The following is a 12,764-nucleotide window of genomic DNA, read 5'->3' as shown; positions in this document are numbered from 1 at the left end:
TCTCATTACAAGCACATTGTCATCTATTAATGGGTTTTCTGCATCAAAAATTAAAAAGTAGCTTAGTTTCCCTTTGGCCTAGCAAAAAAAGAGATCTCCCTAAGAAGCTAATTTTAAAAGGAAACCCACTGATAATGTTGATATCATGATAATGATTAAAATTAAAAATTTTCTATGCATTATAGTAAAGCTTTATTTCCCCTAAGATATTATCTTTAAAAGACCTAATAGGAGATAGTGTTGCCTAGTGGGCAGCGCACTGGCCTGGGACTCAGGATATCTGGGTTCCATGCCTAGCTTTGCTGCTGGGTGCCTTGGGCAAGTCACTTCCTATCTCAGATTCCCCATCTGTATAACACAGATAATAATACTGAACTCCTTTGTAAAGCGCTTTGAAATCAACTGATGAAAAGGGCTATATCTGAGAAGCTGGCTAAATTCGATTGATCAGTTCACCAGCAGCTCTATCAAAACATCAAGCTTCGACCTTGCAAAGACTTACGCATATACATAACGATATGCATGCAAGCAGTCCTACTGAAATCAACACTCACAAACCAAAGTTGTGCAATCCCGGCGTGATGGCCACCTTCTTGGGGACTTAACAAGGGACCTCCAGAGTTGAAAGTGTGAGTTTCTCCAGCTGGAGTTTAGAAGCCAAGGCTCCCTAGGTGACACTGTAATCTTCTTTCATTCAGGCACAGAGAGGGTCCTGAAACACATATGTACCTTCAGGTTATGTCTATGTCAAGTCTTTGCGGACTGTGGCCTGCAACTGAAAGGTGTAAAAGAGGAGAGGATTTTCTGATGGCTCTTCACAGCATCCAAGCCACAGGTGTAAAAAAACAATCAAAGATACAGTGCCCCAATCACCCAGGCCACTGCAGCTGTTTCCATCCAGAAGACCACAATGTTCACTTGAGCCTGTCAGCAGTTCAACGGGTCTCTGAGGAATGCAGCAGTCAGTTTATACAATTAGAATCAGAGCAGCAAATTTCAGGTCAGGCGATGTGTACTGGGGCTGGAGGGGGCAGACTTACTACAATTGCTGATTGCCAGAATATTCATTAACGAGATTAGTCTGATGACCAGTATATTAGGGATTTCCAGTTCCTTCTCTTGCCAGCTGTTCTGCTTAAACACACTGTAGACATTACCCTGGGGATGATACGACATTGTGTGTTTATTTCAGTAGCTGCTTAATCTTCTACATTTTTTTTCAGTTTTCTGCACAATACTTTTAAAAAAAGATGGCTTTACAAAAACAAGATAATTGAACAAACAGAAGATACAGGAGCTGAACTGCTATAATGGCCCTATCCTTCCAGGTAAGGCATGCTTCCTGACTGGTGTGCAGTGCCCTGATCTTTCAGAGAACTGAGGCACTCAAGGAGCTCCTAGGAAGTACACAGCACCTTGAAAGAGCAGCCCCTAACAAGCCTGTGCAAAATAACAGCACACAGTAAAATGCCAAGCATTATCGAAATAACTATCAAGGACAATTGACTTCCTTGCATCTACTATTGAACAGATGGAAACAGAAACTATGGCAAAACCTGTAATATAAACCGATATTGCCCTCAGCAATCTCTGTTACAGGAAACAGACAGACCATCACACCAATATTTTAACAGAATTTCGGCTCACAGTGCAGGATTAGATGACATCACTACTTACAGTATTAAATGCTCAATCCAGCTGAAATTAACCTAGGCAGCTGCAGTCTCCCAGAAGCTCCGTAAAATTCCTATTAATCCAATAGCTAGACTCAGCTCTGGGTTAGCCAGAATAATCCAGGGTGGTTGAAAGTCCACAGTGAGTTCTGCAGGTGGCTAGCATGTCCCCAAAATGGGCTGCACAGATCATGGTTGGGGCACTGATCCAGCACACTGATCCACCATGCTGGAGCCTTTGCCAGTGGGCTCCTCTGCACCCCGCCCCCAATTTAATTTAAAGTTTCCTTCCTCCAAAGGAAACCTTCCTCCAAAGTGAATCCCTCTGGGGCACAGCTGTCCATGCTGGCACAGGCAGGAGCACGTAACTTTTCCCTATACCAGTGAGGGTGAATTGAGCCCAATAGCTGCCACTGTGACAGGGAGATTGATGGGAGAAATACCATCTTTTATTCACCAAACCTACATAACCCCTTCCTTTAAAGCAGACTCGCTGGGCCTTATTCTCATTTACACTGCCAGCGCAGTCTAAATAAGAATCAGCCTTCTGACTGCCTGGCTTCATTGTCATGCACGGGAATCAGGCTCATGATAATGACACTGGAGGAATTGTACAACAGATACTCAGGACATATCCAGACATCCTGCTGCAAGGGAAGCTTCATCATGAACTGAGGAAGAACTTTAAGAAGAGTCGTGGCCAAACGTTCCTATTCTGCTCTGGCCAACCTGGGAAACCCTTTCCTGAAGGGAACTAACAAAAGCAGCTTTGATAACCACAGGTAAAACTGTCTACACCTGTAAAGTTCCCAGAGTTAGCCACAAACTCCTGTGTTCCTGACTTATTCAAACCATCTCCTGATTTTGGCCTGCTGCTGCCCTCCCTAGGAGGCTGGCCTGTGTGCCACCTGCCTCTTTCCTCACTTATGCTGTCTCTCCATTCCTCTACCAGCCTGTCACAGTGCAAAAAGCACTGCAAGATCAAAAGAGACAAATGAAGAGACTGTTATCTGTCTGCTGTCTGTCTATCTAGCAGCTTCACATCAGGAACGCCCCTCCCAATTATGATGACAGTAATGGGGAGATTGGTTAGAGCACCATGAGAGGGAAAGAAGAAATACTGGATGAGTCTCAGTGCTTTGATTTAGGGAGCTCCTCATTCTCTGAGACACAACATTTCTCACTATTAGTGCTGTTTGTTTTAACTCTTTGTATTTCTCTCATTCAGAACAATTAAAATACACTCAGTTTCACTCTGGAATGTAGTCTCCTTCCAGTCAATTTCAAGTTCTCAGTCATTAGTACTATGCATTTTGGGGTTGCAAACAAGGTAGAGAATTTCTGGGGAACAGGGGAGATTAAATGTATTTCTACTGGAATTTCATGTAAATTCACTGAAATGTTAAATGATTTGAGGGTTTGTAAAAGCATGTTATTCAAAATATTAAATTTGGGGGCAATTTTCACCTATTTCATCCTATTTTTCCATTATGCAGATATCTGAAATCTTATAGCAAGGAAGTTATAAGACTGATATCTAACAGCAACCTTGTGACAAATACATCTCTTCCAAATGTAACCACACTAAACAAGAAACATACAAAGCTGAGATCTGCCACATTAATAAAACAGAGAGCTCTTGCACATTAGTACATTCAAACCAATATTTTGTTCTCGAAGCAAAAAATAGTGATTTCATATTGGATATTATGCAGTCACTCAAACTATCCTCTTGTCCAAATGGATATCAGAATCCTTCCAGCAACTGAGTTTGCTGGCTTTAAAATAAAAAACCTTCAGATGACAGAGTACCAGAATAAAAATGTGTTGTCCTGGAAACAGACTCCTAGTTTCACAATCTACAGTATGCATTTCCAAGTGGCTGTTGATAAATGTTTACGTGTGTATTAAAAAAAAACCCTCTGTTTAATTTGAATGTTTTCAGAAATGTCAAGAAAGAGGATAACGCAGCTCCCTTTATGCAGAAACTCTTTTTTGCTGTTAGACTTCCACTAGTATCTTTTCTCTGTCCCTTGGATCTGTAACCCTGGATACAACAGCAGGACTGTGATCAACACATTGAGTTGGCACTATCCAACTAATTTTCAACAAAACCGGGATGATCGGGTGTCTTGAGGTGATATAAATCTGAGGGCCATGATTCCAAAATAGTCTGATCAGTCATTTTCATGCTCTCAATTAATCCAATGATTCATCTTTACTAGCTTGAGTACAATTTTTCAGTAGGTTCTAAAAGATGAGTTCTCTTCATTTTCCATTTTAGTACCTTGATATGGAAGTGAAAAGAGATATGAGTCCAGATACCCAAAAGCTAACAGAGTTTGATTGAATATATCCAAGATGCTCTTTGTCTAACTAGCTCTCCAAACTATACACCTGCTCTGTAGTAGCAACTAGATGAAATGTAGCATTCAGCGTATTGATTGCAGAGTGTATCAGGCCTCATTTCTTATCAAGTTCCAAAAAGGAATAAATCAAAGAATACTAAGCACCTGTACCTGGAGGAGACACTGATTCTGGTGTCTTCTGCTGTTTAGTTAAGACTGCAGAGCCTTTGATCTTGGTGGTTCGAGATCTGGTTAGGAAAAAAAACGTTGGAATGCTTTGTTTTATGTTTCATTATTTTTATGGATTTAATAATATAGCAAACCCTAAAATCATAGAATATCAGGGTTGGAAGGGACTTCAGGAGGTCACCTAGTCCAACTCCCTGCTCAAAGCAGGACCAATCCCCAATTTTTTTGCCCCAGATGCCTAAATGGCCCCCTCAAGGATTGAACTCAAAACCCTGGGTTTAGCAGGCCAATGCTCAAACCACTGAGCTATCCCTCCCCAAATCGTTCAAAGTCCCACAACAGAAATGAAAACAATGTACTAAAATAATAGTTAAATTATGTCTTTGAAAAAAGCATTGCAGGAACTAGCTTAGAATGTTCCAATTTTAGCCCCACCACATTTGTTTCAACAGGTTTAGTTTTACTGGTTTTCTTTAACTAACTCCAGTAAAATACTACATAATCCATAGTTGGGCACTATGTTCTGAAATCTATCAATCTTTTCAGTACTGACCTCAGACAAGAAAAATCATGGGATGCATTTTTTAAATCCTTAGATTCATCCACTGTAAAAGTCTCTACTAAAAGAGACTCCTAAACCAACACAGGCTGTGAGTCACCAAGCAATGTAGTACCCCAGCTATAAGTAAGGTTTATTTAAATGTGAGTAACTTGGTAGCAAATCACTCCAGGAATGTTTCAAAAAGCACTACAGATGTTAGGTCTTAGTTGTAAATTCACATTTCTAGAACTTGCAGGCAATGATCAAGGGAGAGCGTTACAATTCATAAGCCCATAAAAACAGATGCACTAAAAGAAACACGGCTATGCAGCCTTAGCCATTGGGCCATGAAGCCAAACATTTATGATGATTTAACTGGGATTTGGTCCTGCTTCAAGCAGAGGGTTGGACTAGATGACCTTCTGGGGTCCCTTCCAACCCTTATATTCTATGATTATATTCTATGATTTGGAAGCACATGGAAGGCAAATCTGATTCTGCTGATTAAATGGAACGAGTTGGGCATTCTTGGTTCTATGTCATTTAATCTCTTAATCTAAACTATGTCATAGGAGTTCTGGAAAACTTATTGAGTGCTTCCCAAGATCACAAAGTCTTTTAAATGTCTACTGGGTCTTGTTTACTTACTATATTAGTTCATGTTTGCTTTGTTGTACTGTTTATCTCAGGGTTCGCTTTGATTAGCCTTTAATTAACTGTAATAAATCTCTTGTTATCCCTAACAGAGTTTTAAATGCTGCTGTGTTTGACTAATTTAAACAACCACTTAAAATCATACTAGATTTTTACAGAACTGCTCTATAAATGTTGCAGTCTGTTCTCCTCCAGCAGCCAGCATTATTTGTAATACCCTTCAGGATAACCTAGTGCAAATTTCATACAAATCAGATGTAAGAGAAATATACGCCAGGCTTTCTAAGAAATGTACTCACTGAATCACAGAGGTAAAAAATGAAACAGTGATCCATCCCATCCTCTTTTCCAACAGTCTTTTCCAACAGTCCAACAGATTTTTCCAAAAGATTGTATAGCAAAATAGGCAAGTGAAAATGCACTAGAAGCTCTGTCGCAAACCTGATGCAGTCTGAACCACAGAAATGTTTCAATTCACAGCCAATCTGCCCATATCTGTTTATATTTTATTAAAGTGACAAGGTACATGAGGTAATATCTTTTACTGGACCAACTTCTGCTGGTGGAAGATACGAGCTTTCAAGCTTCGCAGAGCTCTCCTTCAAGTCTATACTGAGACAAAATAAAAGACAAATTGCTATCCAAAGGTTTACAAACTTTTTCATATAGTAGACTACATCTTGAGATCAAAATCATTTAGTGAGCACACCGCCAATCCTGATCTCACATCTTCTTGGAGGCTACTATTGTGCTCAGTTACCTCAAAAAGTAATATCAATATAGATACAAGATTTAAAGAAACTAATTTTAATGGGATTGATACAGCTACTTGACTAAGTCTCTTCCCCCATCTTCCCTCTGTTAATTTCCTGGGAAAACACTCTACCTTTATTACTACTGAAATGTACCTCATTGCCTTTCAACCCTCATTGCTCTAAGTTCCAGGTTTCTTTGCAGTTTGGTTCTGTCCTCCAGTATACTTGCTACAGCTCCAGTTTTGAGACTGTCTGTAATGTGATCACAACTGAACTTCCATCACAGAAAGGCCATGCAGTAGCACAAATGGTGAGGAGAGGGTTGTGTTTTGTTTTGGGGATGAGTTTTTACGATTTTTGCCGTTTTAAGGTTCCTTGATCAAAAAATGCCTGGAAAATCTAAAAGAATCTGGACTGATCTACAAGTATTCTTAGGCAAATTCTGCGCCACTGTGCAAAGCAGAATTTGAGCAAAAATTAATGTTGTGCATGAAGAAATTCCCTTCCTCCCCGCCCCAAAAAAGTAGTACAGAACTGCTGGCCGCCACTAGAAGCCACTGAACCCAGCAAAGCCCAGCTCACAAACAGAAGACACTGCCAGGGAGGGGGAGAGGGAGCTGGTGGGTTTTGGGCAGCTGCAGTACTAAGCACGACCTGAAGGAAGGAGACGGCATGGAGGAAACTCCGTACAAGCCAAGGACCCAGCATCAGGCTGTTTCTACCCCTGGGGATCAGGGGTGCAGGTGTCTGGGCTGGGGGATACCCCATGGCTGGGCTCTGTGGGAGAGGAGGCAGAGAAAAAGGAACTGGGTTGTCGTAGGGGTTTCTTTAAATCTATTCCTGGGGCATTTTTTGTGTGTGTCTATATTGTCACAGACATACTTGCTGACCGGTATTTTTAAATAAATTACCAAAATAATTGAAACTGGCATGATTATATAGTGTTATTTTGACAAATAAAAGTTGCAGAATTTTAAAATATTGTGCACAGAATTCTTAATTTTTGGTGCAGAATTTTTAATTTTTTTGGCGTGGAATTCCCCCAAGAGTATCTATAAGTAACCAACTCATCACTGCTGAATAACTTACAAATGCTTTTACCTTTATAATAGAGGGCTCTAGCATCAGCGTTCTAGTGGCCACAGCCAGAAAACCAATGTGTAGACAAATCACAAACATGCATGCAGTATGGTAAAAGAAAGAGCCATTTTTCAAAAACTGTAACCTAAAAACACAGGAATTGCCATTGTGGCTCCATCTAGTCCTACAGCCTGTCTCAAACAGTGACAAATACCGGCTATGTTAAAGGAATATGCAAGACACCCTGCAGTAGGCAGTCATGGAATAACTTGCCCACAGTGAATTTTCTTCCAAACCTCCATTAGCAGAGGTTGGCTTCCAGCAGGAGGGTTTGGTTTCTTCCAAAACCCTTAAAGTCCTGGTTTGTTTGTTTTCATCTTTACTATTGTAGCTCTGTATGTTGTCAAAATCCCAAGAAATGGCAAATCCTCTTTTTAATCGTACTAAGCGATCAGATCCAGTGTCTCCCATTCAGTCCATGCTGGAGCTCGTTTGTGATTCTGGGACTGCATGATCACCTGTGCTGCTGAGCTCACCATGCTGACCAAACAGGAAATGAAATTCAAAAGTTCCCGGGGCTTTTCCTGTGTACCTGGCTAGTGCATCGAAATTGAAAGTGTTGTCTAGAGTGGTCACATTGGAGCACTCTGGGATAGCTCCCGGAGGCCAATGCCGTCGAATTGCACAATGCTGCATCTGCACTACCCCAAATTTGACCCAGGAAGGTCGATTTTAGCGCTACTCCCCTTGCCGGGGAGGAGTACAGCAGTCGATTTTAAGAGCCCTTAGGTCAACAGAATGGGGTTGGTTGTGTAGCCACATTACTTATAAAATCGACCTAACACAGCTAAATTCGACCTAACGTCGTAGTGTAGACCAGGGCTTAGTCTTAATGGTATCTTGTGGAAATGAATTGTGTTAACTGTAAGAGATTAAGGAGTCTCATCCTATCAAAAATATTTTCCCAAAATGCCATTGTACAGCATTTTACCCTTTTCCATTTGAGACTCCAAACTCCAAAGTACCTTCAGAAAGACAAAAATATTGACGGTTAAAAAATATATCTTCCTACAGTCTTAAAATACAAGTTGCAAGCTTGCACACAGACCCATCATAGCATGGGTCAGTTTTGATCCTGTGACAGTTAGAACATGGCATTTTGAAGATGTACTACTCTCTGGAAAAAGCAGCAGCATTCAGAAACTGAGCAGCTTGAGTTCCAAGTTGATTCTCTTCATGGAGACCACACGGTAACTATTCAAGTAGCACCACCTGGACAATGTTTATTTCAAGACCACTAATTGAACATAATGCTGAATGCTCTCTTGGTAGGGAAAAAAATCTTCGTATGTGACATGAAAGAACTAAATTCAGCCTAGCAGTTCTCTGGCTCAGTAATAAAGGCAATGCTTGCTAGCTCTAAAACCAATAAACAAAATCACTCTAGCAATGAAAACTAGGCATGCACAGTTTTATTACACCTCACAAAACAGATATAACACCAGAAAGCATCTGTACAGCAAGATTTCTACATTTGAATGGTAAACGCAGGCTGCCGGTATTTTCATTTCCACTTTACCTGACCACTTGGGCTCCTCATTACTCATTGTTAACCCATTCTACTCCAGGTCCTATTACATCTGGCAGTCATTCTTTTAAGGCTCTATTATTTCAACAGGGCAGTAAGAAATATTCTGTCAGCATATGCAGAAGGAAAGAAAAGAGGCTTTTTGATTAATGTGCATTATAAATCTGAAGAGAGTGAAGAGGTTAAGCAAGCACCACTTATGAAGAATTATGATAATATTGTTGATCTGCATTAAAACAGCCAGACCTCAGACAGTCAGACAATTTAATCACCAAAATATATCTAAAAAGCATGTTTTACATTGCAACAATATTGCAATACGGAAACCCAGAATTCAGTTTAACGTGATGCATAAGACCCAATTCTGAAATCATAGAATCATAGAATCATAGAATATAAGGGTTGGAAGGGACCCCAGAAGGTCATCTAGTCCAACCCCCTACTCAAAGCAGGACCAATTCCCAGTTAAATCATCCCAGCCAGGGCTTTGTCAAGCCTGACCTTAAAAACCTCTAAGGAAGGAGATTCTACCACCTCCCTAGGTAACGCATTCCAGTGTTTCACTACCCTCTTAGTGAAAAAGTTTTTCCTAATATCCAATCTAAACCTCCCCCACTGTAACTTGAGACCATTACTCCTCGTTCTGTCATCTGATACCATTGAGAACAGTCTAGAGCCATCCTCTTTGGAACCCCCTTTCAGGTAGTTGAAAACAGCTATCAAATCCCCCCTCATTCTTCTCTTCTGCAGGCTAAACAATCCCAGCTCCCTCAGCCTCTCCTCATAACTCATGTGTTCCAGACCCCTAATCATTTTTGTTGCCCTTCGCTGGACTCTCTCCAATTTATCCACATCCTTCTTGAAGTGTGGGGCCCAAAACTGGACACAGTACTCCAGATGAGGCCTCACCAATGTCGAATAGAGGGGAACGATCACGTCCCTCGATCTGCTCGCTATGCCCCTACTTATACATCCCAAAATGCCATTGGCCTTCTTGGCAACAAGGGCACACTGCTGACTCATATCCAGCTTCTCGTCCACTGTCACCCCTAGGTCCTTTTCCGCAGAACTGCTGCCTAGACATTCGGTCCCTAGTCTGTAGCTGTGCATTGGGTTCTTCCGTCCTAAGTGCAGGACCCTGCACTTATCCTTATTGAACCTCATCAGATTTCTTTTGGCCCAATCCTCCAATTTGTCTAGGTCCTTCTGTATCCTATCCCTCCCCTCCAGCGTATCTACCACTCCTCCCAGTTTAGTATCATCCGCAAATTTGCTGAGAGTGCAATCCACACCATCCTCCAGATCATTTATGAAGATATTGAACAAAACCGGCCCCAGGACCGACCCTTGGGGCACACCACTTGATACCGGCTGCCAACTAGACATGGAGCCATTGATCACTACCCGTTGAGCCCGACAATCTAGCCAGCTTTCTACCCACCTTGTAGTGCATTCATCCAGCCCATACTTCCTTAACTTGCTGACAAGAATACTGTGGGAGACCGTGTCAAAAGCTTTGCTAAAGTCAAGAAACAATACATCCACTGCTTTCCCTTCATCCACAGAATCAGTAATCTCATCATAGAAGGCGATTAGATTAGTCAGGCATGACCTTCCCTTGGTGAATCCATGCTGGCTGTTCCTGATCACTTTCCTCTCATGTAAGTGCTTCAGGATTGATTCTTTGAGGACCTGCTCCATGATTTTTCCAGGGACTGAAGTGAGGCTGACTGGCCTGTAGTTCCCAGGATCCTCCTTCTTCCCTTTTTTAAAGATTGGCACTACATTAGCCTTTTTCCAGTCATCCGGGACTTCCCCGGTTCGCCACGAGTTTTCAAAGATAATGGCCAATGGCTCTGCAATCACAGCCGCCAGTTCCTTCAGCACTCTCGGATGCAACTCGTCCGGCCCCATGGACTTGTGCACGTCCAGCTTTTCTAAAAAGTCCCTAACCACCTCTATCTCCACAGAGGGCTGAAAAGGAGCTTCCTTTGAGTAAAGGACTGAGTTAAGAGTTCAAGAGCTGTGGCAGACCTTTCCTCCCAGCCACAAAATATTACTGCATAATGTGGTGTTTAGATGCTGCTTGTAATTATTAGAACTGGGAGCATTGGCTGTTGAGAGTCTGAAAGGACAGAAAACAGGAAGGAAAGGGGGGAAGTTGAGGAGGCGAAGTGAGAGCTACTGAGGGTGCAGCAACTGCTTGGTAAAGAGGTTTCCACTTAAAAAAATAAAGTTATGTTGAAGTTTGTTAGTACCTTGCCTGGTTGATACAACATTTTGGCGACGAGGATGGATCTTCTGCCTCTGAACCCACCTGCACCCTTTCTGCAAAGCCCAGGTGAGCCTCCAATAGCTTTTACTACCTTGATCCATATGTTCGAGACTTATCTGCTTGCAATCAGTTCTACAGAGATTTCTGAAGTAAGAAAGCGTGCTCTGCTAATCCACTGCCTTGGAGCAGAAGGGCAGCGTATATTTTACACTTCTCCCCTTGCAGATGATAAATATGAGACTGTGCTCACTGCATTAAAGAACTTTTTTGTGCCAAAAGTGAATGTAGTAGCTAATAGCTACAGATTTTGCCAGTGTGAGCAGAAACCAGGGGAAACTATAATGCAGTATATTGTTTCCCTGAGAAGTCTGATTGTAACTTTTTTCAGAGTAACAGCCATACTAGTCTGTATCCGCAAAAAGAAAAGGAGGACTTGTGGCACCTTAGAGACTAACAAATTTATTTGAGCATAAGCTTTTGTGAGCTACAGCTCACTTCATCGGATGCAACTTGTGACTTTGGGAATATGGCAAATGAGATGATTAGAGACCAGCTCATTGAGAAAACAACCGTGCTTCGTGTAAGAGAACGCTTACTTCTAGAACCATAACTTACACTAGAAAAAGCAATAACCGTTGCTACTCAGATTGAGTCGGCTACAGCTGAAGCCAAAATAATGAGCATAGATACAGGAAGCACAGTCCAAGCTGTGACTCCTTTGCAGAAAAGTTCACTATTGCTGTAGACAAACGATTACAAGAGAAAAACTAATGGAAAACCACCAAATCAGCAAATTCAAAATACAGTAAAAGCATGTGTTCACTGTGGATCCCCATAATACCTTGCAAGCTACACAGGATGTCCGGCAAAAGTAGCTCAGTGCAATGATTGCAAAAAGATTGGGCATTTTGCTCAAGTATGTCACAGTAGCCAGTTCAATCAACAGGTGCATGAAGTTACAATACCAGATGTTACGGTGCTGAGCGTGGACAAAATCACCACTGCACATATTCCAGACCAGATAAAGTGCACTGTAAATGTTTCCACCATACCCTCAGGCAAATCACATTCTATTCAGCTAATGCTGGACACTGTCTGAGCAGTATCTATACTACCTGATTCCATCTATCTGCGTTACTTTAAAGATCTGCCTCTTCCTGAACCCAAACTTCACTTGGTGTGCTATTTGAAAAACCATATTCCAGAACATGGCTGCCTGCCAGCAATAGTTACTTTTGGTGATTGCTGTGTAACTGCAGAGTTCTACATTGTCCACAAAGGCACTCCTATCCTTGGCAGAGATTTATTGGCTGCTTTAAATCAAGGTAGTTAATGGACGAATTGATCTTCCTCAGCAAAGCACTCTTGCAGTACACACACCTGTTTCAGCTGGGACCCAACACCAGGTTGAGGAGAAACTCAGCTGTGCTTATGGGTTTTTGCATAAAGTTAAAATTCAGAATAATGTGATGCCTGTACAACAGAAGTAACGGCGCTTACCATTTTCAGTCAGGGAAGCTGTGTCAGAGGAACTTAGAAAACTTGTTCAAAAGGACAATATTGAAGAGATTGACTCCTCGGAATGGGTTTCACCGATAGTAGTGATGCAGAAGAAGGGTGGAGGCATTCGCCTTTGTGTGGACTTAAGGGAGCCTAGTAAA

General features: G+C 41.7%; 1 protein-coding gene across 10 annotated transcripts in view; it reads right to left on the bottom strand.

Moving 5' to 3' along the window:
* CCDC85A (coiled-coil domain containing 85A) overlaps nucleotides 1-12,764 on the bottom strand; it is a 187,199-nt gene that overhangs the window by 155,744 nt on the left and 18,691 nt on the right. Inside the window, exon 3 of one of the 10 annotated variants that reach the window (XR_012667797.1) lies at nucleotides 555-712. The exons of 8 other annotated variants lie outside the window; for them this stretch is intronic. Coding sequence is in view for 1 of the 2 variants with exons in the window: in XM_048842821.2 (XP_048698778.1) it covers nucleotides 4,232-4,269 (38 nt within the window). In the remaining variant the exon portion in view is untranslated. Of the gene's footprint in view, nucleotides 1-554; nucleotides 713-4,192; nucleotides 4,270-12,764 lie in introns of those variants that run through there. One more of the 10 variants, XM_048842821.2, reaches the window with a different exon arrangement.

The sequence above is a fragment of the Caretta caretta genome, chromosome 3 (genome assembly GCF_965140235.1).
Source record: "Caretta caretta isolate rCarCar2 chromosome 3, rCarCar1.hap1, whole genome shotgun sequence".
In the NCBI taxonomy this organism is placed as follows: Eukaryota; Metazoa; Chordata; order Testudines; family Cheloniidae; genus Caretta; species Caretta caretta.
Note: the sequence above shows the minus strand (reverse complement) of the source record. Positions and strands in the feature narration are given on the sequence as shown.